At 38.1% G+C, this 26,844-nt stretch overlaps 1 protein-coding gene across 1 annotated transcript in view; it reads left to right on the top strand.

Moving 5' to 3' along the window:
- BRWD3 (bromodomain and WD repeat domain containing 3) overlaps positions 1–26,844 on the top strand; it is a 227,938-nt gene that overhangs the window by 127,961 nt on the left and 73,133 nt on the right. The window contains 3 exon segments of the mRNA XM_037821172.1: positions 17,019–17,168; positions 18,477–18,553; positions 19,108–19,274. Of these exon segments, the coding sequence (XP_037677100.1) occupies positions 17,019–17,168; positions 18,477–18,553; positions 19,108–19,274 (394 nt within the window).

Here is a 26,844-nt window from a genome sequence, read left to right as displayed (position 1 = left end):
AAAAAATTGTCACACATGGATAATGCATGCCTATTTTGTGTCTTTGCAAATTTTTAATTTTAATATAGTATGCTTGAGGTAGATTGAATTATTAATGTTTTAGTGCTATTTCCTATAAGAAGATAGTATACAAGTACCTCACTGGTGTAAAGTTTGGCCATATACCTGGCTCATACAATATAATGACAAAAGAAGGAAAAGTGTAGATTAAAGAACTGTAATATTCTTGGCCATCACCTGTATTCTCTTTTACTTTTGGGTGATGGTTTTTCATCAGCTTGGGTTCCATTGTGAAGATCTGTAGCTCACAGAAAAGGGACAGACATCATGAATAAGTAGATCTGCACTGAATTTGCGGGTTCACTCAAGTATAACAAAGCATAACCCAATTAATATTATGCCACATTATATTCTAAACATTTTGTACAAATTAAAAGTCATAATTAATCTTTTTTTCCAATAAACTATTTCTATTTATTATTCAAAACATTTTTTGAAATAAATTCAAAGTTACATGAATAGTTGCAAAAACAATACTAGCCCCATACATGGAATTTCATCATACCTTGACTCCCCTCCCCCGATAGCTCAATCCACCAACTTTAACATGCTGTCACATCGCTATTTCTTTCCCTCCCTATCTATCATCCATCATCTGTTGCTCTGTCTTGTAACATATGGGAGTTAGCTGCACACATCCTTGAACATACACTATAATTCAAATGTATACTTCCCATGAACAAGAACATTCTTTTACATAATTCCATTAAGCGCAGCTAAGAAGTATAAGAGATTCAACAATGATATAAAGCTTACATTCTACATTTCCTTTTCTTTATGTCTTAACTGTGTCCCTTTGAGGCACCTGTCCTCTATCCTTCAGTCCCATCCAAGTTCATCCTTAGCATTCAATTGTCGTCTAGTTAGACTGTCTTTTTTTTTTTCTTTTTTCAGTTGTGGAAACATATACACAGCCTAAATCTTCCTATTCCACCCCTTCCCTAGCCTTCCATTAGTGGGATTAATCACATTTAGAATGTTGTAATGCTCTTCCCCACCTTCCATTACTAGAAATTTCCCTTCATCTCAAACAGGAACCCTAGACTCATTTCTTAACTCTGCATTGCCCCTTCCCCCATTTCTCTTAACCCAAACTCTACTTCCCACCTCTATGGTTATATTCTCTGATAATTTCTTTGTGTTTACTGTGGGGCTTAAAATTAACCTCTTAAATCCCTATCAATCTTGTTTTTCTTTGATACCACCTTCACTTCAATAGGGCACATAACCTATGTTCCTATACTCCTTCATTCCCCCACCTTTATATAGTTGTCTAAAATTATGTATTTTACATTGAGTTCAAAACCACTGATTTGTCCTTAGAGTTTGTGTATTTTTAATCATGTACGAAATTAATAGTGGAGTTACAGTTCAAAAATTATTGACTTCTATTTGTATTCCATTGTGGTTGGAGAATGTGCTTTGAGTATATTCAATTTTTTGTTTAATTTCCTGAGGCTTGTTTTATGTCCCAGCTTATGGTCCCTTCTGGAGAAAGACCCATGATCACTAGAGAAAAATGAGTGTCCTGGTGATTTGGGATGTAAGGTACTATATATGTCCATTACAATTCTCTATATCTCTTTCTCCTTTCTTTGTCTCTCTGTTGGTAGGGCTCCCTTTAGAATCTGAAGTAGGGCAGGTCTTTTATTGGCAAAGTCTCTCAGCATTTGTTTGTCTATGAAAAATTTAAGCTCTCCCTCAAATTTGAAGGAGAGTTTTGCTGGATAAAGTATTCTTGGCTGGAAATTTTTCTCTCTCAGAATTTTAAATATGCCATGCCACTGCCTTCTTGCCTCCATGGTGGCCACTGAGTAGTCACTACTTAGTCTTATGCTGTTTCCTTTGTATGCAGTGAATTGCTTTTCTCTTTCTGCTTTCAGAACTTGCTCCTTCTCTTCAGTATCTGACAGTCTGATCAGAATATGTCTTGGGGTGGGTTTATTTGGATTTATTCTATTTGGAGTTTGCTGGGCATTTATGCTTTGTGTATTTATATTATGTAGAAGGTTGGGGAAGTTTTCCCCAACCGTTTCTTTGAATACTCTTTCTAGACCTTTACCCTTCTCTTCCCCTTCTGGGGCACCAATGAGTCTTAAATTTGGATGTTTTATTTTGTCTATCATATCCCTGAGATCCATTTCAAATTTTTTTTCTCCATTCTTTCTTTTGTTCTTTCATTTTCTGTTCTGTGGACTTCTAGGACACTGAGATGTTGTTCAGCTTCCTCTAGTCTTGTACTGTGAATATCCAGAGTCTTTTTAATTTGGCCAACAGTTTCTTTTATTTCCATAAGATCTTCTTTTTTTTTATTTACTCTTGCAATGTCTTCTTTATGCTCTTCTAGGGTCTTCTTTATGTCGCTTATATCCTGGGCCATGGTCTTCTTGATGTCCTTAAAATCCTTTGCCATGTTTTTGTTCCTCGATTGTAGTTCTTTGGTTAACTGTGCGAGGTAGAGTGTTTCTTCCAAAATCTTGATTTGTGTGTTTGGAGTTGGATTCTCCATATCATCTGGTTTTATCATATGCATTAAGATTTTCTGTTGTTTTTGGCCTCTTGGCATTTGTTTTGCTTGATAGGGTTCTTTCAAGTTGTAACGACAAAAAGTCTATCAATCTAATTTTTCAGAGACATAGTTTGGTGATGTACACTTTCTCTAACCAGCAGATAGCATCTGTGAGTCACCTATATCCCCCAAGTCAGTTCACAACCTTGTTCCCATGGTGTGTGGGGAAATGATTTTTGTGTGTTCAGCTGGAGAACTCAGTTTGGGTGTGTTGCTGGAGCCATCTGCCCTGAATGTGGGGTGTATGTACTGGTGGCCAGGGAGGAAGGGCAGTCCTAATGTTCAAATACCCCTGTTTCCTGGAGATTCCAGGCCTCCGCAAGAGTCTTAGGCTTCATTTCAGTTCAGCCCCAGACCCTCTCTCTCATTGCTTCACAAATCACCAGACTTGGCGCAGTGCCCCTGGGTTCTCTGAGCAGGTCCCCCCTCCCAGCCGCAATCCTCCAGGAGCTCAGTCAAGGGAATGCCGTGCTACGTCACCAGTGTGCACCGTCCCTCAAGGGAAGCCCTGGGCCACCAGGCCATGCCGCGGCGCACTCTCAACTCGTCTCAGAATGCAGAATGTCTGAGGCTATCTTTACTGCAATGTCTTGGTGGGCTGAGAACAGCTAAGGTTTTCTGCACAGAGAGAGAGGCGGGGGGGACAGAAAAACTCCCAGGTTCACCCGTCAGCCAGAGCTAGCACCTGATAACCTGGGCTCCCTATCCTGAGACAGATATGTCCCCCAATTCTCCCAAGGTCAGTTGTCACCAAAAGCCTCTGTCTGCTTGTTGAGGATTCACTGTCTGTATTGAGCAGTTAACATTAAAACCTCACTTGGTGCTGGGCTGAGAGTGTGCATGGTGTGGCTTCCATGAGGGAGGGGCTCTCAGCTCTAGGCTCTCTGCTCTCAGCATGGGTCTGCAGTTTTACTTACAGATTTTATGCTGTGATCTCGGGCATTCCTCCCAATTCAGGTTGGTGGATGATGAGTGGACAGTCACGTTTGTCTCCCCGCTGTTATTCCAGGTTATTTACTGGTTTTTTGTTCATTTATGAATTGTTCTGGGGGAGACTAAGTCTTCCACTTCTCTCTATGCCACCATCTTCCCAGAATCCCATTCTTTATCTTCTGTCTTTCCTTGTGGTTTCATACCTACCCCTAACCTTTCTCTTTCAGCCATATTCACACTCATCTTTGTTCAGTGTACTTACAATATTGTGCTCCTATCACACCATATTGTGCTATCCATTTCTGGATTTATGCAGTCAGTCCTCTTGAACATTCTGTACTCCTTCAGCATCAAATGCCCAATCTCTTTCTGTCTCCTGAGACCTTCATTTCTACACTCATCTCCAAATCTCTCTCTGCTGTCTTTTCCTATCTGTCTGTATCACTCCCTTTAGTATTTCTTATAGAGGAGGTCTCCTGTTCATGAACTCTCTCAGTGTCTGTTTATCTATAAATATTTTAACTCTCCCTTGTTTTTGAAGGAAAGTTTTGCCAGATATAGGATTCTTGGTGGATTTTCTCTTGCACTGTCTTGAATATATCAAACCAGTGCCTTCTTGCCTCCCTGGGTTCTGCTAAGAGCTCTGTACTTAGTTTTATTGAGCTTACCCTGTGTGTGATGGATTAGCTTTCTCTTGCTGTTTTCAGAATTCTCTTTGTCTTTGACATTTGGAAACCTGACTATTAAGTGTCTTGGAGTAGGTCTATTTTGATCAATTCATGTTGGCCTGTGCTGTGCTTCTTGGACTTGTAATTTTATGTATTTCATAATAGTGGGGAAATTTTCATAGATTATTTCCTTTTTTATTCTTTCTGTCCCTTTTCCCTTCTCTTCTCTTTTGGGACACCTATAACATGTATATTCATGCACTTCATGTTATCGTTCAGTTCCCTGAGACCCTGCTGGTATTTTTCCATTCTTTTCCCTGTCTGTTCTGTTGTGTGTAGGATTTCAGATGTCTTGTCTTCTAGTTCACTGATCCTTTCTTCTGTCTCTCCAAGTCTGCTGTTGTATGCCTCCATTGCATTTTTCATCTCTTCTATTGTGCCTTTCATTCCCATAATTTTCTTCATCTCTTGTGTCATATTTTCTTACAACTTTGATTTGATTTAGAAGATTTGTTTGAGCATTTTTAATTAGTTGTTTCAACTGTTTTATCTCAGTTGAGATGCCAGTTTGTTCCTTTCACTGGGCCTTATCTTCTTGTTTCCTGGTGTGGCTCATGATTTTTTGCTGTCTAGGTATCTAATTTTCTTGATTAGCATATTCTAGACATTTTTTTCTCTCCTTTTCTGGGGTTTTCTTGTTGGTTATTATTTTTCTTTAAATCTTCATTTTACTGAGATCTAGTCACATACCATGCAGTCATACAAAACAAATCGTACATTCAATTGTTCACAGTACCATTACAAAGTTGTACATTTATCACCTAAATCAATCCCTAACATCTTCATTAGCACGCACACAAAAATAACAAGAGTAATAATTAAAGTGAAAAAGAGCAATTAAAGTAAAAAAGAACACTGGATGCCTTTGTCTGTTGTTTGTTTGTTTGTTCTCTTCCCCTATTTTTCTACTCATCCATCCATAAACTAGACAAAGGAGAGTGTGGTCCTTATGGCTTTCCCAATCCCATTGTCATTCCTCATAAGCTACATTTTTATACAATCGTCTTCAAGATTCATGGGTTCTGCGTTGTAGTTTGATAGTTTGAGGTCTCTACCACCAGCTACCCCAATTCATTAGAACCTGAAAAGGGTTCTCTAAATTGTGTGTAAGAGTGCCCACCAGATTGACCTCTCGGCTCCTTTTGGAATCTCTCTGTGACTGAAGCTTATTTCATTTCCTTTCACATCCCCCTTTTGGTCAAGAAGATGTTCTCCATCCCACGATGCCGGGTCTACATTCCTCCCCGGGAGTCATATTGCATGTTGCCAGGGAGATTCACCCTTCTGAGTGTCTGATCCCATGTAGTGGGGAGGGCAGTGATTTCACCTTTCAAGTTGCCTTAGGTAGAGAGAGAGGGCCACATCTGAGCAGCAAAGAGCCATTCAGGAGGAAGCTCTTAGGCACAGTTATAGGGAGGCCTAGTCTCTCCTTTGCAGCAACAGTCTTCCCAAGGGTAAATCCTGTGGTAGAGGGCTCAGCCCATCAAACAACCAGTTCCCTATGTCTGTGGTCATGTTAGCAACCATCGAGGTGGGATAGGCCAATATCCCTGCATTCTCCACAGGCTCCTCAAGGGGGCTCTACATATTTTATTCCTTGTTTTTTTTTAATCAACTGTATGAAAAATAAAAATATAAAAAAAATAATTAAAAAAACATACAATAAAAGAACGTTTCAAAGAGACCATAACAAGGGAGTAAGAAAAAGACAACTAACCTAAGATAACTACTTTACTTCCAACATGTTCCTACTCTACCCCAAGAAAGTTACCTAATATAGCAACATTTCTGTGAACTTGTTCCTACTATACCCATCAGAAATTAACAGACCATTGTCATTTCTGGGCATTCCCAGAATGTTAAATTTACCCACGATAACTTATATGTTCTTCTTGGATTATTGTCCCCCCTTCTTTAATTGCTCTCTATCGCTAGTTCCCCTACATTCTACGTTATAAACCATTTGTTTTACATTTTACAAAGTTCACATTAGTGGTAGCATATAATATTTCTCTTTTTGTGCCTGGCATATTTCACTCAGCATTTTGTCAAGGTTCATCCATGTTGTCATATGTTTCACGAGATCATTCCTTCCTACTGCCTTGTAGTATTCCATCATGTGTATATACCACATTTTATTTATCCACTCATCTGTTGAAGGACATTTGGGTGGTTTCCATCTCTTGGCAATTGTGAATAATGCTGCTATGAACATTGGTGTGCAGATATCTGTTCATGTCACTGCTTTCTGTTCTTCTGGGTATATACCAAGAAGTGCAATCACTGGATCTAACAGTAACTCTATATCTAGTTTTCTAAGGAACTGCCAGACTGACTTCCAGAGTGGCTGAACCATTATACAGTCCCATGAACAATGAATAAGAGTTCCAATTTCTCCACATCCCCTCCAACATTTGTAGTTTCCTGTTTGTTTAATGGCAGCCATTCTAATTAGTGTGAGATGGTATCTCATTGTGGTCTTAATTTACATCTCTCTAACAGCTAGTGAAGCGGAACATTTTTTCATATGTTTCTTGGCCATTTGTATTTCCTCTTCAGAGAACTGTCTTTTCATATCTTTTGCCCATTTTATAATTGGGCTGTCTGTACTATTGTCATTGAGTTGTAGGATTTCTTTATATATGCAAGATATCAGTCTTTTGTCAGATACATGGTTTCCAAAAATTCTTTCCCATTGAGTTGGCTGCTTCTTTACCTTTTTGACAAATTCCTTTGAGGTACAGAAATTTCTAAGCTTGAGGGGTTCTCATTTATCTATTTTTTCTTTTGTTGCTTGTGCTTTCGGTGTAAAGTCTATGAAGTGGTCGCCTATTACAAGGTCTTGAAGATGTTTTCCTACATTATCTTCTAGGAGTTTTATGGTACTTTCTTTATATTGAGATACTTGGTCCATTTTGAGTTAATTTTTGTGTAGGGTGTGAGGTAAGTGTCCTCTTTCATTCTTTTGGATATGGATATCCAACCCTCCCTGCCCCATTTGTTGTAAAGACTGTTATGACCCAGTTCAGTGACTTTGGGGGCCTTATCAAAGATCAGTCTGCCATAGATCTGGGGGTCTATCTCCGAATTCTCAGTTTGATTCCATTGATCTATATGTCTATCTTTGTGCCAGTACTATGCTGTTTTGACAACTGTGGCTTTATAATAAGCTTCAAAGTCAGGGAGTGTAAGCCCTCCCACTTTGTTTTTCTTTTTTAGAGTGTCTTAAGCAATTTGAGGCATCTTCCCTTTCCAAATAAATTTGATAACTAGCTTTTCCAAGTCTGCAAAGTAGGATGTTGGAATTTTGATTGGGATTGCATTGAATCTGTAGATGAGTTTGGGTAGAATTGACATTTTAATGACATTTAGCCTTCCTATCCATGAACATGGAATATTTTTCCATCTTTTAAGGTCCCCTTCTATTTCTTTTAGTAGAGTTATGTAGTTTTCTTTGTATAGGTCTTTTACAACTTAGGTTAAATTTATTCCTAGGTACTTGATTTTTTTAGATGCTATTGACAATGATATCTTTTTCTTGAGTGTCTCTTCAGTTTGTTCATTTCTAACATATAGAAACATTACTGACTTATGTGCATTAATCTTGTATCCTGCTACTTTGCTAAATTTGTTTATTAGCTGTAGTAGCTGTATCGTCGATTTCTCAGAATTTTCCAGATGCAAGATCATATCATCTGCAAACAATGACAGTTTTACTTCTTCCTTTCCAATTTGGATGCCTTTTATTACTTTGTCTTGCCAGATTGCCCTGGTGAGCACTTCCAGTGCAATGTTGAATAACAATGGTGATAGCGGGCATCCTTGTCTTGTTCCTGGTCTTAGAGCGAAGGCTTTCAGTCTCTCACCATTGAGTACTATGCTGGCTGTGGGTTTTTCATATATGCTCTTTATCATATTGAGGAAGTTTTCTTCAATCCCTACCTTTTGAAGTGTTTTTATCAAAAACGGATGTTGGATTTTGTCGAATGCTTTTTCAGCATCTATTAAGATGATCATTGGATTTTTCCCTTTCGAATTCTTAATGTGTTGTAATACATTGATTGATTTTCTTATGTTGAACCATCCTTGCATGCCTGGACTGAACCCCACTTGGCCATGGTGTATGATTTTTTTAATGTGTCTTTGGATTCAATTTGCAAGTATTTTGTTGAGGATTTTTGCATCTATATTCATTAGGGAGATTGGCCAGTAGTTTTCCTTTTTTGTAGCATCTTTGCTTGGTTTTGGTATTAGATTGATGTTTGCTTCATAATATGAGTTAGGTAGTGTTCCATTTTCTTCAATGTTTTGAAAGAGTTTAAATAAGATTGGTGTCAGTTATTTTTAGAAAGTTTGGTAGAATTCCCCTGTCAAGCCATCTGGCCCTGGGCATTTATTTGTGGAAAGATTTTTGATGACTGATTGGATCTCTTTGCTTGTGATGGGTTGGTTGAGGTCTTCTGTTTCTTCTGTGGTTGGTCTAGATTGTTCATGTGTTTCTAGGAAATTGTCCATTTCCTTTACATTATCCTGTTTGTTGCCATAGAGTTGTTCATAGTATCGTTTTATAATTTTTTTTTAATTTCTTTGGAATCTGCAGTTATGTCAACTTTTTCATTCATTATTTTGTTTATATGGGTCTTCTCTCTTTTTGCTTTTGTCATTCTAACTAGGGGCTTGTCAATCTTGTTTATCTTCTCAGAGAACCAACTTTTGGTGATATTTATCCTCTCTGTTTTTTTTTGTTGTTGTTGTTCTCTATGTCATTTATTTCTGCTTTAATCCTTGTTATGTCTTTTCTTCTACTTGGTTTAGGATTGGTTTGCTGTTCGTTTTCTAGTTTCTTCAGTTGATCCATTAGTTCTTTGATTTTGGCTCTTTCTTCCTTTTTTAATATATGCGTTTAGTGCTATAAATTTCCCCCTTAGTACTGTTTTTGCTGCATCCCATAGGTTTTGGTATGTTGTGTTCTCATTTTCATTCGTCTCTATATATTTAGCAATTTCTCTTGCTATTTCTTCTTTAACCCACTGATTGTTTAGGAGTGCGTTGTTCAACCTCCAGGTATTTGTGAATTTTCTAAGTCTCTGATGGTTATTGAATTCTAATTGTATTCCATTGTGGTCAGAGAATGTGCTTTGAATAATTTCAACCTTTTTAAATTTATTGAGCCTTGTTTTATGTCCCAGAATATGATCTATTCTGGAGAAAGTTCCATGAGCACTAGAGAAGTATGTGTACCCTGGTGATTTTCTGATGTAATTTTCTATATATGTCTGTTAAATCTAAATCATTTATCAGATTGTTTAGGTTTTCAGTTTCCTTATTGGTCTTCTTTCCGGTTGATCTATCTATAGGAGAGAGTGATGCGTTGAAGTCTCCCACAATTATTGTGGAAACATCAATTGCTTCCTTTGGTTTTGCCAGTGTTTCTCTCATGTATTTTGTGGCACCTTGATTGGGTGCATAAACATTTATGATTGTTATTTCTTCTTGTTGAATTGCCCCTTTTATTAGTATGTAGTGGCCTTCTTTGTCTCTCAAACAATCCCTGCATTAAAGTGTATTTTATCTCAGATTAATATTGCTACACCTGCTTTCTTTTGGCTGTAGCCTGCATGAAATATTTTTTTCCATCCTTTCACTTTCAATTTCTTTGTGCCCTTGTGTTTAAGATGAGTCTCTTGTATGCAACATGTTCATGGTTCATTTTTTTTAATCCATTCTGTGCATGTGTATCTTTTAGTTGGGGAGTTTAATCCATTTACTTTCAATTTTATAACTGTGAAGGCATTTCTTGAATCAGCCATCTTATCCTTTGGTTTATGTTTATCATATATATATTTCCCTCTCTCTGTTAATATCCTGTAATGTACCCATACCGAATCTCTTTAGTACTGAACCTTTCTCCAAGTCTCTCTCTCCTTTCTTTGTTTCTCTGTCTGTAGGGCTCCCTTTAGTATCTCCAGTAGGGCAGGTCTCTTTTCAGCAAATTCTCTCAGCATTTGTTTGTGTGTGAAAAATTTAAGCTCTCCCTCAAATATTTAGGAGAGCTTTGCTGGATATAGTATTCTTGGTTGGAAATTTTTCTCACTCAGAATTTTAAATGTATTGTGCCACTGCCTTTTCGCCTCCATGGTGGCTGCTGAGTAGTCACTACTTAGTCTTATGCTGTTTCCTTTGTATGTGGTGAATTGCTTTTCTCTTTCTGCTTTCAGAACTTGTTCCTTCTCTTCCATGTTTGACAGTGTGTTCAGAATATGTCTCGGAGTGGGTTTATTTGGATGTATTCTATTTGGAGTTCACTGGGCATTTATGATTTGTGTATTTATGGTGTTTAGAAGATTTGGGAAGTTTTCCCCAACAATTTCCTTGAATACTCTTCCTAGACCTTTACCCTTTTCTTCCCCTTCTGGAACACCAATAAGTCTTATATTTGGATGTTTTATAATATCTTTCATATCCCTGAGGTCCATTTCTATTTTTTCAAATTTTTTTACTCATTCTTTCTTTTCTGCTTTCATTTTCCATTCTGTCATCTTCCAGGTCACTGATTTGTTGTTCAACTTCCTCTAGTGTTGTACTATGAGTATCCAGAATCTTTTTAATTTGGTCAACAGTTTCTTTAATTTCCATTAGATCATATATTTTTTTATTTAGTCTTGCAATTTCTTCTTTATGCTCTTCTAGGGTCTTCTTGATATCCTTTGTGTCCCGCACTATGGTCTAATTGTTCATCTTTTGTTCTTTGATTAGTTGCTCTAGGTACTGTGTCTCTTCTGATCTTTTGATTTGGGTGCTTGGGCTTGGGTTATCCGTATCATCTGTTTTTTTCATATGCTTTAGAACTTTCTATTGTTTTTGGCCTCTTGGCATTTGCTTAACTTGATAGGGTTCTTTTATGATTTGTAGACCAATTGAAAATCCTTATCTCTAATTTATCAGATCTACAGCTTCATGGAGTACACTTTCTCTAACTAACCAGCAGGTGGCGTCCACGAGCCACCTGTTCTCCACAAGCCAGTTCTCCCCTGCTTTGCCTTTGTGTTGAGTGGGGGAGTGAGCCTTGTGGGGTCCAATTGGTGTACCAAACTTCCGTGTGTAGTTGGTGTTGTCTGCCGTGTATATGGGGCGTGTGTCTGGGTGGTCAGGGAGTGGGGATGGCTTAACAATCAAATCTCCCTGGTGTTCCTGGAGTTTTAAGGCTGCTGCAATAGTCTAATCCTTCAGTTCAGTCCTGCCACATTTTGTCTCTGCCGCTGACCCACAAGTCCTTGGTCTTGGCGTATGGCCCCTCAGACTTGCAAGTGGGTCCCTCTTCCATACTGTGTACCCCCTGGTCCTCTGTTGAGGGATGATTGTTCTATTTCACAGGTGAGCACCGTCCTCCCAGGGCGGTTCTGGGCTGCTGGGCTGTGTAGGGAGACTCCCAGTCTGCTGAAGTGATGGCTGAGTGGGACTTTGTTAATTCACACTGCTCTACCTTCCCAACTCTGGGACAACCAGCTGAGGGTGCTGGGAAAGCTAATGTCCATGCCCAGTTTTTGGTGTGTGCATGTTATTTGAAACACTTCCGTCACATTCGGTTGTCTGGGGCAGCTCTGGGCTATGGGGCTGGCAACAGGCAGGAGTGTTTCCTGTCCACCAGGATGATGGCTATGAGCAGACACCCCCCTTTTCTTGGGAAGTTGTGGTGTTTAGTGAATTTTCTCAGCCACTGGATTATTGCCTTTCGTCTCAGAGGTCTCATAGTTCTGCTCTTGTCTTGACCTGCCCAAATTGCAAGTCTTTGAGGCTTTCTGTATTGGGCTTCTTAGAGTAATTGTTTTAGAAACAGAAAAAAAAAAGATTAAAAAAAAGGCCCTCCTCGCAGATCTAATGGGTTATTGAAATGCTAAGAGACAAAGCAATTAGGACCATTATGGAAAAATCCCAGGGGCAGAGAGATCAGTTTTTCTTCGTGATTTACATATGAGCCTCAGGGCCTGAGCTCTGCCCTTCCCCTTTCTATGTTCACCAGAACTCCAAAAAGCCTCCGCTTTTATTTTGGAGTTTTTCTTTCTGTTTTTTGCTATGCCTGTCTCCTGTCTGCTGGGCTGGCTGCTCTCAGATTCTCTGGTGTCTGGTCTCAGTCTGTCTATGATTGGAGTTTGGATCAGTAGAATGAGTTTCCGATAAGAGCTGCCACTGCAGTTCTCCCTTCTTGTTCCCAGTGTTGACGGCCCCTCCTCCCATGGGACAGAGCCTGGCAGGGATGGGTGCGGGTCCCCTGGCTGCAAAAACTTACAGATTTCACTGATCTCAGCAGTTTGACGTGTTCATGAGTGTTGTATGAAGTATGTCCAAAGTCAGATTGCTCTGCGTTGTCAGGTGCACGCAGTTCCTGGCTTTCTGCCTACTTTCCTGGAGGAGTAACTAAAACATACAGCTCACCAATCTGCCATCTTGCTCTGCTTCCTTGTTGGTTATTTTTTATCTCTATCTTTTCTTTGTTTCTCCCACTGGCCAGTTGTCAGATTGGCTCTTCCCCACCCCCAGTCTTTCCCCCAAAATCAGCCACCCACTGTGACCTGCCACAAGGATGGGAGGTATGCCCTGTACACCACAGGAAGTTCACTGTGTGTAGTAATACATATTTGCTGTCTTCCCATGGTGCTCTGCTTTCTGCTAGCCAGCAAGACCTGGGTTTGTTTTACAACGCTGCTTTACCAGTTGAGTCTTCCATATTTCTCAGCCAGAACAGAGCTGGATTTCCATACAGAGCATGTAGACCAGCTCCTGTAATTTTAAGGAAGGGTCTACAGCATCTTTTTAAAACTTTTCCAACTGTTTTTCACCTTCTGGACTGTCCAACAGATGGTGCTGTTCAGTACCTTAATTGACCTCAGAAGTGGCTTTGCCCCGAAGCACAGTCTGCATCTACACAAGTGAGCTGAAACTGTGGGATTCCTATGCCCTCACTTTGCTGGCCAAAATGTGGCTCAGTGTGGGGATCGGCCTGTGGCAAAGTACTCGCTGAGCTTACCAAGAACTCCAGCCCTCCCTCAGTCTAGGAAATGGCCACCAGCTTCTGCTTCCCTTAAGGGTGGGGAAGAGCTTTCATACCCAGGGCTGGAAACAGAATGTCTGTCCACTTTTTCTCATTCTCATTGTCCCTCACTATACTGGGCCTTGAAGTGTCCTCCCTTGTACCCCAGGACATCAAATGGTGGGTGTATTTCTCACTGCTGTGACAGATTTTGTAGTCTGTGTTCATGGTGAGAGGGTTCCCATCTGTGCCTTTCCCACATGAGCTTGAGTGAGGGGATGTCCTACCTGATATTCTTCTCTTTCTTCAATTCAGCATTTGCAGGGTCCTTCTCCAGTCTATATCCTCTTCCAGAGTTTCAGACAATTCAGAATTGTCCTTTTATTCATTGAATCTCTGGAGAGGAGTTTTCAGCATCTGTTTATGTCGCCATCTAAAAGATGTCACCTTCCTTCACTTTTGCCAATATGTCTCATGTCCTTTGGAACTCCTTGATGGGGTGCATAAACGTTTATGAATGTTATTTCTTCTTACTGAATTGTCCCTTTTATTAACTTATAGCGTCCTTCTTTGTCTCTTATGACATCTTTGCATTTAAAGTCTATTTTGTCTGATACTAGTATAGCTACCCCCACTTTCTTTTGGCTTTAGCTTGTGTGGAATATTTTTTTCCATCCTTTCACTTTCAATCTCTCTGTGTCACTGCATCTAAGATAAGTGTCTTGTAAACAGCATATCCATGGATCATACTTTTTACTCCATTCTGCCAATCTGTATCTTCTAATTGGGGAGCTCAATACAGTCACATTCAAAGTTATTGCTATAAAGGCAGTTCTTGAACAAACCATTTTATCCTTTGGCTTTCAATTGTCAGATGTATTTTCACCCCCTCTCTTTTTTTTCCCTTTAAGCTATCCTTGCTAATAGTCTGTGCCCTTCTCCAGACATCACTGTACTTTCTTTTCTATTCAGTTGGTAGAACTCCCGTTATTATTTCTTTCAGGATAGGTCTCATTAAATTCTCTCAGCATTTGTTTTCTGTGAAAATTCAAACACTTCTTCACTTTTGAAGGAGGATTTTGCTGGATAAAGAGTTCTTGGCTGGCAGTTTTTCCTCTTTCATGGTCTTAAATTTGTTATGCCACAGCCTTCTCCATGTGCCTGTTCAGTAGTCAGTACTTAGTTTTATGTGGTTTCCCTTGTATATGGTGAGTTGCTACTCTCTTTCTGCTTTCAGGATTTTCTTGCTCTCTTCAGCATTTTACACTCTGATTATTACATGTCTCATAGTATGTCTATTTGAATTTATTCTGTTTACAGTTTGTTGGTCTTTGATTTGCATATTTATGTATTTTAAAAGTGTTGGGATATTTTCCCTGACTATTTGCTTGAATACTCTTCCTAGTGCTTTGCATTTCTCCTTCTGGCGTACCAATGATTCTTATATTTGTGTGCTTCATATTATTATCCATTATTTCCCTGAGATCTGTTTCAATTTTTTTTTATTTTTTTCTCCATTTTTTCTTTTGTGCATTCGCATTCAATTGGTCTTTCCTCCAGTTTACGTATTTTTTCTTCTGCCTCTTCAAATCTCCTGTCATGTGTCTCTACTCTATTTTTAATTTGATCTGCAATATCTTTTGTTTCCATAAGATCTGCTATTTTTCTATTTACTCTTTCAAATTCTTCTTTCTGCTGCCCTAGAGTCTTACTGATATCCTTTATTTCTCTAGCCAGCCCATTAAAATTGTTTTGGAGGTTTGTCTGTATTACTTTGATTAATTGCTTCAAATTCTGTTTGTCTTCTGACTTTTTAATTTGGTTGTTTGACTCATCCATATCTATTTTCATAGGCTTTGTGGTTTTCTGTTTTCTTCAGAGCATTTGCTTATCTTGATAAGGTTATTTTAGGTAATGCAGGATTATTTGGACATTTATATAGAATTTGGCAAAACCAAAACTTGCTGGAGTGCCCTTTACCTGTCTTCCCAGCAGATTTCACTCTTGTGCCACCTCTTCCCCTCAAGTCCACTGACTGTGGCTTTACGCTGGGCAGGGTCCAAACCAGATGGAAATCCAATCAGCACAACAGTTCTCCTTGTGCACTGGGGACTGCCAGCCCTATTTGTGGGGTCTGGGCCCCGTGCAGTTTGACAAAGAGTTCACTTAAGGGTACAGTGGGTCTGGTGATTCCCTGGCCTCTTTGTGAATCACTTGCAGGCTGTGTAGCTGTGAGTCCCACCCTTCTCATCCCCCAGCCAGCTCAAAAACACCCCACTTCTAATTGACCCTCAAATTCCCTGCCCTCCATGCCCTTGTGAGCTTCTGGTGTAGGAGGAAGCTCCTGGTGCTTCTGTGTGGCACCTTCGCTTATCCCTGCCTCTTTACTGTGCACCCTGTGGGCTTTTGTGGAGGAATAGTAAATGCATCAAGTTTTCTGTACATAGTCAACACAGGTCTACTGGTTCCTGAGTTCCCTCATGGGAGCTTCTGACCATGGAGCTGAGGAGGGTTATCTCCCCAGCTAATTGCTGAGATGGAGTGCTCAGAAAGCTGGCTCACAGCTCCCAGCCCTGGCAGCAGTCCCAGTTGAATAAACTCACCCTGTCCTTTCAGGTGTAATATCTCCACTCTTTCAACCAATTCCCCCCCCCCCACCACCACCACCATATAATGGTCCTTCTCTAGCCGCTCATACCCTGGAACCACTGTCATGGTCATTTTCTACCTTTTCTCTAGTTATTCCATGTGGTAGAAGTTTGCTGTGTCTCACGTATTCCACCATCTTCCCAGATGTCCCCTAATGATAACTCTTGAAGAGTTAACTTGGAGATTCTAGGATCATTTTGTTAAAGAAATCTAGGAAATGGATGCTAATTTTAAATGATTTTTCAGTATTAATAACCAATTTTAAGTAGTTATATAAGAGTATATCTAAATATTCTTAGATAATTTTTTTGCATGCTTCTTAAATTTCTATTGCGGTTTTGTTAGCTCATTTGGTATTCTCTGATAAAATGATTTTGCAGAAATTTTAAATGACTTAGATCCATGATTTTTATCCTTTTTTTTCTTGCTAAACTGATTAAAGATCAGCTTTGATTGAGGTGATGGATAGGATAGTTGTATCTGTAGACATTTTTATTTATATTGAAAATGATTTAAAAGATTTAAACTTGCTTACTTTTAATGTAAAGTTGTTTAGTTCTAACATTAACAAGTTCCCCTAAAAGTTTTTATACAATTAAAGAACATATTATATTAAAATATATATATATATATGCACATATATATATATATATACACACACACACACATATATATACACACATATATATAAACACACACACATACATACACATACACACATAGATATCTGGCTTCTTCCTGTAATAATTATAAATAATATAGTATTTCAAAATTCTGAGTGAGCAAATTCTTGGAATGTAGACTTTCAGCACCGTCTTTAATTTGACCACAATATTCCCAAAATAGAAAAGTGACCAATATTAATGGAAGATGGGTTGAATATATATGTAGGTTCAATTATATCTTGGGTTTGTTTTTTTCTATTTATCCCTATCTTTTCCCTTCTCATCCACACCCCTTTAATTGATTAGCTTTGTGTAAATTCATTTTTATATGTTCACTGAATTCTTGATTTTCATTGTTATAAACCTCTTTTCCTTCTCCTCTACAGAATGATTATCAACCTAGCTGTGGGAGGTCTTTATGAAGAACACAGCACAAGCGTCAACATACTTATCAAACACGTTCCAACATAGACCATAATTCGCAAGCATCATGTCAAAATTCATGTGTACAGGAAGACTCAGACAACTCCTCAGAGATTAGAATATCTCCTGCTATTTATTCAATGTAATTTTTTGTTTCCCATTTCATATCTTCAAATTAGGTTTACTTTTTAGAATCACTTTAATACAAAATTACTTTTGTCATTTTCTTACAAAAGTTTATTCATTAATAAGGCATTTAATAGAAAAATTAGCACATCATATTGAATTCCCTTAGATGACTTACCTGATTTGTACCTAAGATATTAACTTGGTAAGGATGTCAAACATGCCAGCAAAAGTTTGGCTTTGAGAAAATGAAAAAGATAGTGAAGAGCAATGTGCTCTAGAAATCGAAATTAACAGTTTATGAACAGCATCCTTGTTGCAAAGAGTCCCAGAAATGGTTGACTGTATAATATGTTTAATATACATATTTTCTGTTATTGTTGACTTCAGCAGTCATGGAAATTATTTATTGTGTATCAATTTTTCTCAGATCTACCTTTTTCGTATTAATGGAATAAAGAGGATAACTATTATTTTCTTTTCGTTCGTCTCTTCTCCAGTCCTTTTCTTTTGTTCTCGTAACAACTTTACCTTGTAATTGCATAATGAGAGTTTAATCTTGGATTGACAATGTATGTAACTCTCATTCTTTTTCTGACTGCCGTTTTACAATTCTTTAATTTCTTCTTGTGTAAAAGATGTCCCCAGTATGAAAATCTTTATCTTAAAAGAATTATCAAGTATTCAGGAATTGATGTTCTTTTTGTAATGTAATATTGGTATTGTGGTTGTGATTTCAAAAAGAAATTCTGATCTTTACTTAATAAATATTTATGGGTACAATTTTTTTGTCTTGAATTTGCTTCAAAATAATCCCTGGGGTGTGAGGCAGTGGATGAAGGTATAAATTAAGAAAAATTGGCCATTAGTTAATGATCTAAGCTGGATATTGTTTACAAAAGGTTCATTTCTTATTCTCTATACTTTAGTTTATGTTTGAAATTTTAATAAAAAGTTATTATTTTTAATGAAGAGTAATTATATTAACTTGGTGGAAACATATAGCTCATTTTAATGTAATGCTCTTGGCATTTTAAGAGGGCGTAAGTAGTCTCTTTAGTATTTGAAATAATAAATATCACATATCAATAAGATAGTATATTCCAGAATTTTTTAAAAACCTTGTAGGCTTAGTTGTGAGGTACAGAAATATGGATGAAAATGATAGGTGTACATTTTAACTAGAACATTTTGTTTTGGGACATAATACAGAAAGTGTTAAACAGGTAGCATTTGCTCATTAATATACTAATTAATAATAACCATGTATCTCAATTGTTTGCTCATTTTTGCAGGAAGATGAAACTGTTGGTACAAGTGATGCTTCTATAGAGGATCCTGTCATTGAATGGCAAAGCGAAAGTTCCCCCAGGTAGTTTTAATTTTTTATGTTTGGTCGTAATTATTCATTTTGACAAAATTATGTTCTTGTTGGATTTTGGTAAAGCCAGAGTTAAAATACTATGGTAACATACTGGAAGCCAGGAGAGCTGTTGTTTCATCCTGGCTCTTCCAATATATTTTTGGGAATGTCACTATGGGCTATAGTTCCTCATGTATAAAATGAGGTCCTTTTTTAAATTCCCTCAATTTTATGTCTTGGCAGGCTGTATGTATTTATTTCAGTTTTAAAAAACTATGTTGAACTTTTTCTAGAATAAGGTTCATCTTTATTTAAAGATTTGTGGTTTGGATAGGAATTTTAAATCGTGTTATAGAAAAACAAGCATTACACTTTATCCAAGAAGTATTTTGTTAAAATCACTTAGTTCACTATCAAAAATCTTTCTTATTTTTTTTCTTAGTTTAAACAAAATCAAACCATGTCATTTGTATGCTGTTTGATTTCAAAATGATCATCTTTCAATTATAAGGCAAACTATTCCTTTCTGTACTTAGGTATTCATAATTTTGATTTATTTACAATGATTCATCAAGTGAATATTCTGATTGGACAGCATCTGCTGGAATAAATTTACAGCCTCCAAAAAGACAAACTAGACAGGCAGCTCGGAAAATATGCAGCAGCTCTGAGGAGGAGAATTTGAAGTCACTAGAAGAAAGGCAAAAGAAACCTGAACAGACTAGAAAGAAGCTCTATAATTTTAGTTATTTTTTCCCTTTGACACTTCAATAATTAACAGTAACACTTGACTTTTTCCTAAACATAACATTCTGTCTGAGAAACTATGTAAATGTCTTTTAAAATGACTGTAAAATATAAGGATTTTTTTGAAATTTTTCTTTTATTAAAATTATAGGCTAGAATGTCTTTTTCATTGTAATTTTAATTACTGTTAAATTAAAGCATATTGATAAATCTTTGTTTAAAAGTAGCAGAGTTCTAAAATAATAGGCCACTGTAGTTTAAAAAACGTTATTCTTGTTCATGTCACTGGTCATAAATTCCTTTACATTTTTTTACTTGAAAATGATAGTAGATAATTATATTTTATAGGGTTTTTCATTCATTTCTTTATGTTTTTATTTCATCCCAATCACTGTTTCTTTTACCCACTATTATTTCATTTAGATGAAATAAAAACTTAATCCACATATTTTTTATGTTAATTTAAAAAATTATCATCTAAGTGTTCTGTAGCCTGTCATTATAGTAAACAGGGTTAACTCCTTGATTGCTACTGTATTACTGTCCAAAAGTTACTGTGTAATTTATTTGAATTCATGTTGTAGTATAGGTATCAAAGAGTAAAATTTTTGGTTTTTAGATAGCTTAAAATATCAAATTATCTGTCAGCCAAAATTGAGCAACACATTAAACAATTCACTTAATTATTTTATTGGTATGAATGTTGTGCATAATTAATTGTTGAAGAAAAACGTTTCAAATTTGTATATTGAGGAGGGCAGGGCAAGATGGCAGACTGGTGAGCTGTATGTTTTAGTTACTTCTCCAGGAAAGTAGGTAAAAAGCCAGGAACTGCGTGGACTGGACACCAAAGAGCAATCTGTCTTTGGGCATACTTCATACAACACTCATGAAAACGTGGAACTGCTGAGATCAGCGAAATCTGTAAGTTTTTGCGGCCAGGGGACCCGCGCCCCTCCCTGCCAGGCTCAGTCCGGGGGGAAGAGGGGCTGTCAGCTCCGGGAAGGAGAAGGGAGAATTGCAGTGGCTGCTCTTATCGGAAACTCATTCTACTGATTCAAACTCCAACCATAGATAGACTGAGACCAGACACCAGAGACTCTGAGAGCAGCCAGCCCAGCAGAGAGGAGACAGACATAGAAAAAAAACAACACGAAAAACTCCAAAATAAAAGCAGAGGATTTTTGGAGTTCTGGTGAACACAGAAAGGGGAAGGGCGGAGATCAGGCCTTGAGGCGCATATGCAAATCCCGAAGCAAAGCTGATCTCTCTGCCCTGTGGACCTTTCCTTAATGGCCCTGGTTGCTTTGTCTATTAGCATTTCAATAACCCATTAGATCTCTGAGGAGGGCCGTTTTTTTTTTTTTTAAACCCTTTTGCTTTTTCTAAAACAATTACTCTAAGAAGCTCAATACAGAAAGCTTCAAAGAATTGAAATTTGGGCACGTCAAGTCAAGAGCAGAACTAAGAGAGCTCTGAGACAAAAGGCAATATTCCAGTGGCTGAGAAAATTCACTAAACAACACAACTTCCCAAGAAAAGGGGGGTGTCCGCTCACAGCCACCATCCTGGTGGACAGGAAACACTCCTGCCCATCGCCAGCCCCATAGCCCAGAGCTGCCCCAGACAACCCAGTGTGACGGAAGTGCTTCAAATAACAGGCAAACACCACAAAACTGGGCGTGGACATTAGCCTTCCCTGCAACCTCAGCTGAATGTCCCAGAGCTCGGAAGGGGGAGCAGTGTGAATTAACAGAGCCCCATTCAGCCATCATTTGAGCAGACTGGGAGCCTCCCAACACAGCCCAGCAGCCCAGAACTGCCCTGGGGGGACGGCACTCACCTGTGACATAGCACAGTCATCCCTCAACAGAGGACCCGGGGTGCACAGCCTGGAAGAGGGGACCACTTGCAAGTCTCAGGAGCCATACGCCAATACCAAAGACTTGTGGGTCAGTGGCAGAGACAAACTGTGGCAGGACTGAACTGAAGGATTAGACTATTGCAGCAGCTTTAAAACTCTAGGATCATCAGGGAGATTTGATTGTTAGGACCACCCCCCCTCCCCGACTGCCCAGAAACACGCCCCACATACAGGGCAGGCAACACCAACTACACACGCAAGCTTGGTACACCAATTGGGCCCCACAAGACTCACTCCCCCACTCACCAAAAAAGGCTAAGCAGGGGAGATCTGGCTTGTGGAGAACAGGTGGCTCGTGGACGCCACCTGCTGGTTAGTTAGAGAAAGTGTACTCCACGAAGCTGTAGATCTGATAAATTAGAGATAAGGACTTCAACTGGTCTACAAACCCTAAAAGAACCCTATCAAGTTCAGCAAATGCCACGAGGCCAAAAACAACAGAAAATTATAAAGCATATGAAAAAACCAGACGATATGGATAACCCAAGCCCAAGCACCCAAATCAAAAGACCAGAAGAGACACACCACCTAGAGCAGCTACTCAAAGAACTAAAGATGAACAATGAAACCCTAGTACGGGATATGAAGGAAATCAAGAAGACCCTAGAAGAGCATAAAGAAGACATTGCAAGACTAAATAAAAAAATGGATGCTCTTATGCAAATTAAAGAAACTGTTGACCAAATTAAAAAGATTCTGGACACTCATAGTACAAGACTAGAGGAAGTTGAACAACGAATCAGTGACCTGGAAGATGACAGAATGGAAAATGAAAGCATAAAAGAAAGAATGGGGAAAAAAATTGAAAAACTCGAAATGGACCTCAGGGATATGATAGATAATATGAAACGTCCGAATATAAGACTCATTGGTGTCCCAGAAGGGGAAGAAAAGGGTAAAGGTCTAGGAAGAGTATTCAAAGAAATTGTTGGGGAAAACTTCCCAAATCTTCTAAACAACATAAATACACAAATCATAAATGCTCAGCGAACTCCAAATAGAATAAATGCAAAAAAAACCCACTCCGAGACATATACTGATCACACTGTCAAACATAGAAGAGAAGGAGCAAGTTCTGAAAGCAGCAAGAGAAAAGCAATTCACCACATACAAAGGAAACAGCATAAGACTAAGTAGTGACTACTCAGCAGCCACCATGGAGGCAAGAAGGCAGTGGCACGATATATTTAAAACTCTGAGTGAGAGGAATTTCCAGCCAAGAATACTTTATCCAGCAAAGCTCTCCTTCAAATTTGAGGGAGAGCTTAAATTTTTCACAGACAAAGAAATGCTGAGAGAATTTGCTAACAAGAGACCTGCCCTACTGGAGATACTAAAGGGAGCCCTACAGACAGAGAAACAAAGACAGGACAGAGAGACCTGGAGAAAGGTTCAGTACTAAAGAGATTCCGTATGGGTACAATAAAGGATATTAATAGAGAGAGGGAAAAATATGGCAAACATAATCCAAAGGATAAGATGGCCGATTCAAGAAATGCCTTCACGGTTTTAACGTTGAATGTAAATGGATTAAACTCCCCAATTAAAAGATATAGATTCGCAGAATGGATCAAAAAAAAATGAACCATCAATATGTTGCATACAAGAGACTCATCTTAGACACAGGGACACAAAGAAACTGAAAGTGAAAGGATGGAAAAAAATATTTCATGCAAGCTACAGCCAAAAGAAAGCAGGTGTAGCAATATTAATCTCAGATAAAATAGACTTCAAATGCAGGGATGTTTTGAGAGACAAAGAAGGCCACTACATACTAATAAAAGGGGCAATTCAGCAAGAAGAAATAACAATCGTAAATGTCTATGCACCCAATCAAGGTGCCACAAAATACATGAGAGAAACATTGGCAAAACTAAAGGAAGCAATTGATGTTTCCACAATAATTGTGGGAGACTTCAACACATCACTCTCTCCTATAGATAGATCAACCAGACAGAAGACCAATAAGGAAATTGAAAACCTAAACAATCTGATAAATGAATTAGATTTAACAGACATCTACAGGACATTACATCCCAAATCACCAGGATACACATACTTTTCTAGTGCTCACGGAACTTTCTCCAGAATAGATCATATGCTGGGACATAAAACAAGCCTCAATAAATTTAAAAAGATTGAAATTATTCAAAGCACATTCTCTGACCACAATGGAATACAATTAGAAGTCAATAACCATCAGAGACTTAGAAAATTCACAAATACCTGGAGGTTAAACAACACACTCCTAAACAATCAGTGGGTTAAAGAAGAAATAGCAAGAGAAATTGCTAAATATATAGAGACAAATGAAAATGAGAACACAACATACCAAAACCTATGGGATGCAGCAAAAGCAGTGCTAAGGGGGAAATTTATAGCACTAAACGCATATATTAAAAAGGAAGAAAGAGCCAAAATCAAAGAACTAATGGATCAACTGAAGAAGCTAGAAAATGAACAGCAAACCAATCCTAAACCAAGTACAAGAAAAGAAATAACAAGGATTAAAGCAGAAATAAATGACATAGAGAACAAAAAAACAATAGAAAGGATAAATATCACCAAAAGTTGGTTCTTTGAGAAGATCAACAAGATTGACAAGCCCCTAGCTAGACTGACAAAATCAAAAAGAGAGAAGACCCATATAAACAAAATAATGAATGAAAAAGGTAACATAACTGCAGATCCTGAAGAAATTAAAAAAATTATAAGAGGATATTATGAACAACTGTATGGCAACAAACTGGATAATGTAGAAGAAATGGACAATTTCCTGGAAACATATGAACAACCTAGACTGACCAGAGAAGAAATAGAAGACCTCAACCAACCCATCACAAGCAAAGAGATCCAATCAGTCATCAAAAATCTTCCCACAAATAAATGCCCAGGGCCAGATGGCTTCACAGGGGAATTCTACCAAACTTTCCAGAAAGAACTGACACCAATCTTACTCAAACTCTTTCAAAACATTGAAAAAAATGGAACACTACCTAACTCATTTTATGAAGCTAACATCAATCTAATACCAAAACCAGGCAAAGATGCTACAAAAAAGGAAAACTACCGGCCAATCTCCCTAATGAATATAGATGCAAAAATCCTCAACAAAATACTTGCAAATTGAATCCAAAGACACATTAAAAAAATCATACACCATGACCAAGTGGGGTTCATTCCAGGCATGCAAGGATGGTTCAACATAAGAAAAACAATCAATGTATTACAACACATTAAAAACTCGAAAGGGAAAAATCAATTGATCATCTCAGTAGACGCTGAAAAAGCATTTGACAAAATCCAACATCCCTTTTTGATAAAAACACTTCAAAAGGTAGGAATTGAAGGAAACTTCCTCAACATGATAAAGAGCATATATGAAAAACCCACAGCCAGCATAGTACTCAATGGTGAGAGACTGAAAGCCTTCCCTCTAAGATCAGGAACAAGACAAGGATGCCTGCTGTCACCACTGTTATTCAACATTGTGCTGGAAGTGCTAGCCAGGGCAATCCGGCAAGACAAAGAAATAAAAGGCATCCAAATTGGAAAAGAAGAAGTAAAACTGTCATTGTTTGCAGATGATATGATCTTATATCTAGAAAACCCTGAGAAATCGACGATACACCTTCTAGAGCTAATAAACAAATTTAGCAAAGTAGCAGGATACAAGATTAATGCACATAAGTCAGTAATGTTTCTATATGCTAGAAATGAACAAACTGAAGAGACACTCAAGAAAAAGATACCATTTTCAATAGCAACTAAAAAAATCAAGTACCTAGGAATAAACTTAACCAAAGATGTAAAAGACCTATACAAAGAAAACTACATAACTCTACTAAAAGAAATAGAAGGGGACCTTAAAAGATGGAAAAATATTCCATGTTCATGGATAGGAAGGCTAAATGTCATTAAGATGTCAATTCTAACCCAAACTCATCTACAGATTCAATGCAATCCCAATCAAAATTCCAACAACCTACTTTGCAGACTTGGAAAAGCTAGTTATCAAATTTATTTGGAAAGGGAAGATGCCTCGAATTGCTAAAGACACTCTAAAAAAGAAAAACGAAGTGGGAGGACTTACACTCCCTGACTTTGAAGCTTATTATAAAGCCACAGTTGCCAAAACAGCATGGTACTGGCACAAAGATAGACATATAGATCAATGGAATCGAATTGAGAATTCAGAGATAGACCCTCAGATCTATGGCCGACTGATCTTTGATAAGGCCCCCAAAGTCACCGAACTGAGCCATAATGGTCTTTTCAACAAATGGGGCTGGGAGAGTTGGATATCCATATCCAAAAGAATGAAAGAGGACCCCTACCTCACCCCCTACACAAAAATTAACTCAAAATGGACCAAAGATCTCAATATAAAAGAAAGTACCATAAAACTCCTAGAAGATAATGTAGGAAAACATCTTCAAGACCTTGTATTAGGAGGCCACTTCCTAGACTTTACACCCAAAGCACAAGCAACAAAATAGAAAATAGATAAATGGGAACTCCTCAAGCTTAGAAGTTTCTGCACCTCAAAGGAATTTCTCAAAAAGGTAAAGAGGCAGCCAACTCAATGGGAAAAAATTTTTGGAAACCATGTATCTGACAAAAGACTGATATCTTGCATATACAAAGAAATCCTACAACTCAATGACAATAGTACAGACAGCCCAATTATAAAATGGGCAAAAGATATGAAAAGACAGTTCTCTGAAGAGGAAATACAAATGGCCAAGAAACACATGAAAAAATGTTCAGCTTCACTAGCTATTAGAGAGATGCAAATTAAGACCACAATGAGATACCATCTAACACCGGTTAGAATGGCTGCCATTAAACAAACAGGAAACTACAAATGCTGGAGGGGATGTGGAGAAATTGGAACTCTTATTCATTGTTGGTGGGACTGTATAATGGTTCAGCCACTCTGGAAGTCAGTCTGGCAGTTCCTTAGAAAACTAGATATAGAGCTACCATTCGATCCAGCGATTGCACTTCTCGGTATATACCCGGAAGATCGGAAAGCAGTGACACGAACAGATATCTGCACGCCAATGTTCATAGCAGCATTATTCACAATTGCCAAGAGATGGAAACAACCCAAATGTCCTTCAACAGATGAGTGGATAAATAAAATGTGGTATATACACACGATGGAATACTACGCGGCAGTAAGAAGGAACGATCTGGTGAAACATATGACAACATGGATGAACCTTGAAGACATAATGCTGAGCGAAATAAGCCAGGCACAAAAAGAGAAACATTATATGCTACCACTAATGTGAACTTTGAAAAATGTAAAACAAATGGTTTATAATGTAGAATGTAGGGGAACTAGCAGTAGAGAGCAATTAAGGAAGGGGGAACAATAATCCAAGAAGAACAGATAAGCTATTTAACGTTCTGGGGATGCCCAGAAATGACTATGGTCTGTTAATTTCTGATGGATGTAGTAGGAACAAGTTCACTGAAATGTTGCTATATTATGTAACTTTCTTGGGGTAAAGCAGGAACATGTTGGAAGTTAAGCAGTTATCTTAGGTTAGTTGTCTTTTTCTTACTCCCTTGTTATGGTCTCTTTGAAATGTTCTTTTATTGTATGTTTGTTTTCTTT

Source organism: Choloepus didactylus, chromosome X (assembly GCF_015220235.1).
Source record: "Choloepus didactylus isolate mChoDid1 chromosome X, mChoDid1.pri, whole genome shotgun sequence".
Taxonomy (NCBI): Eukaryota; Metazoa; Chordata; class Mammalia; order Pilosa; family Megalonychidae; genus Choloepus; species Choloepus didactylus.
This window is presented reverse-complemented; position numbering and strand designations above follow the sequence as displayed.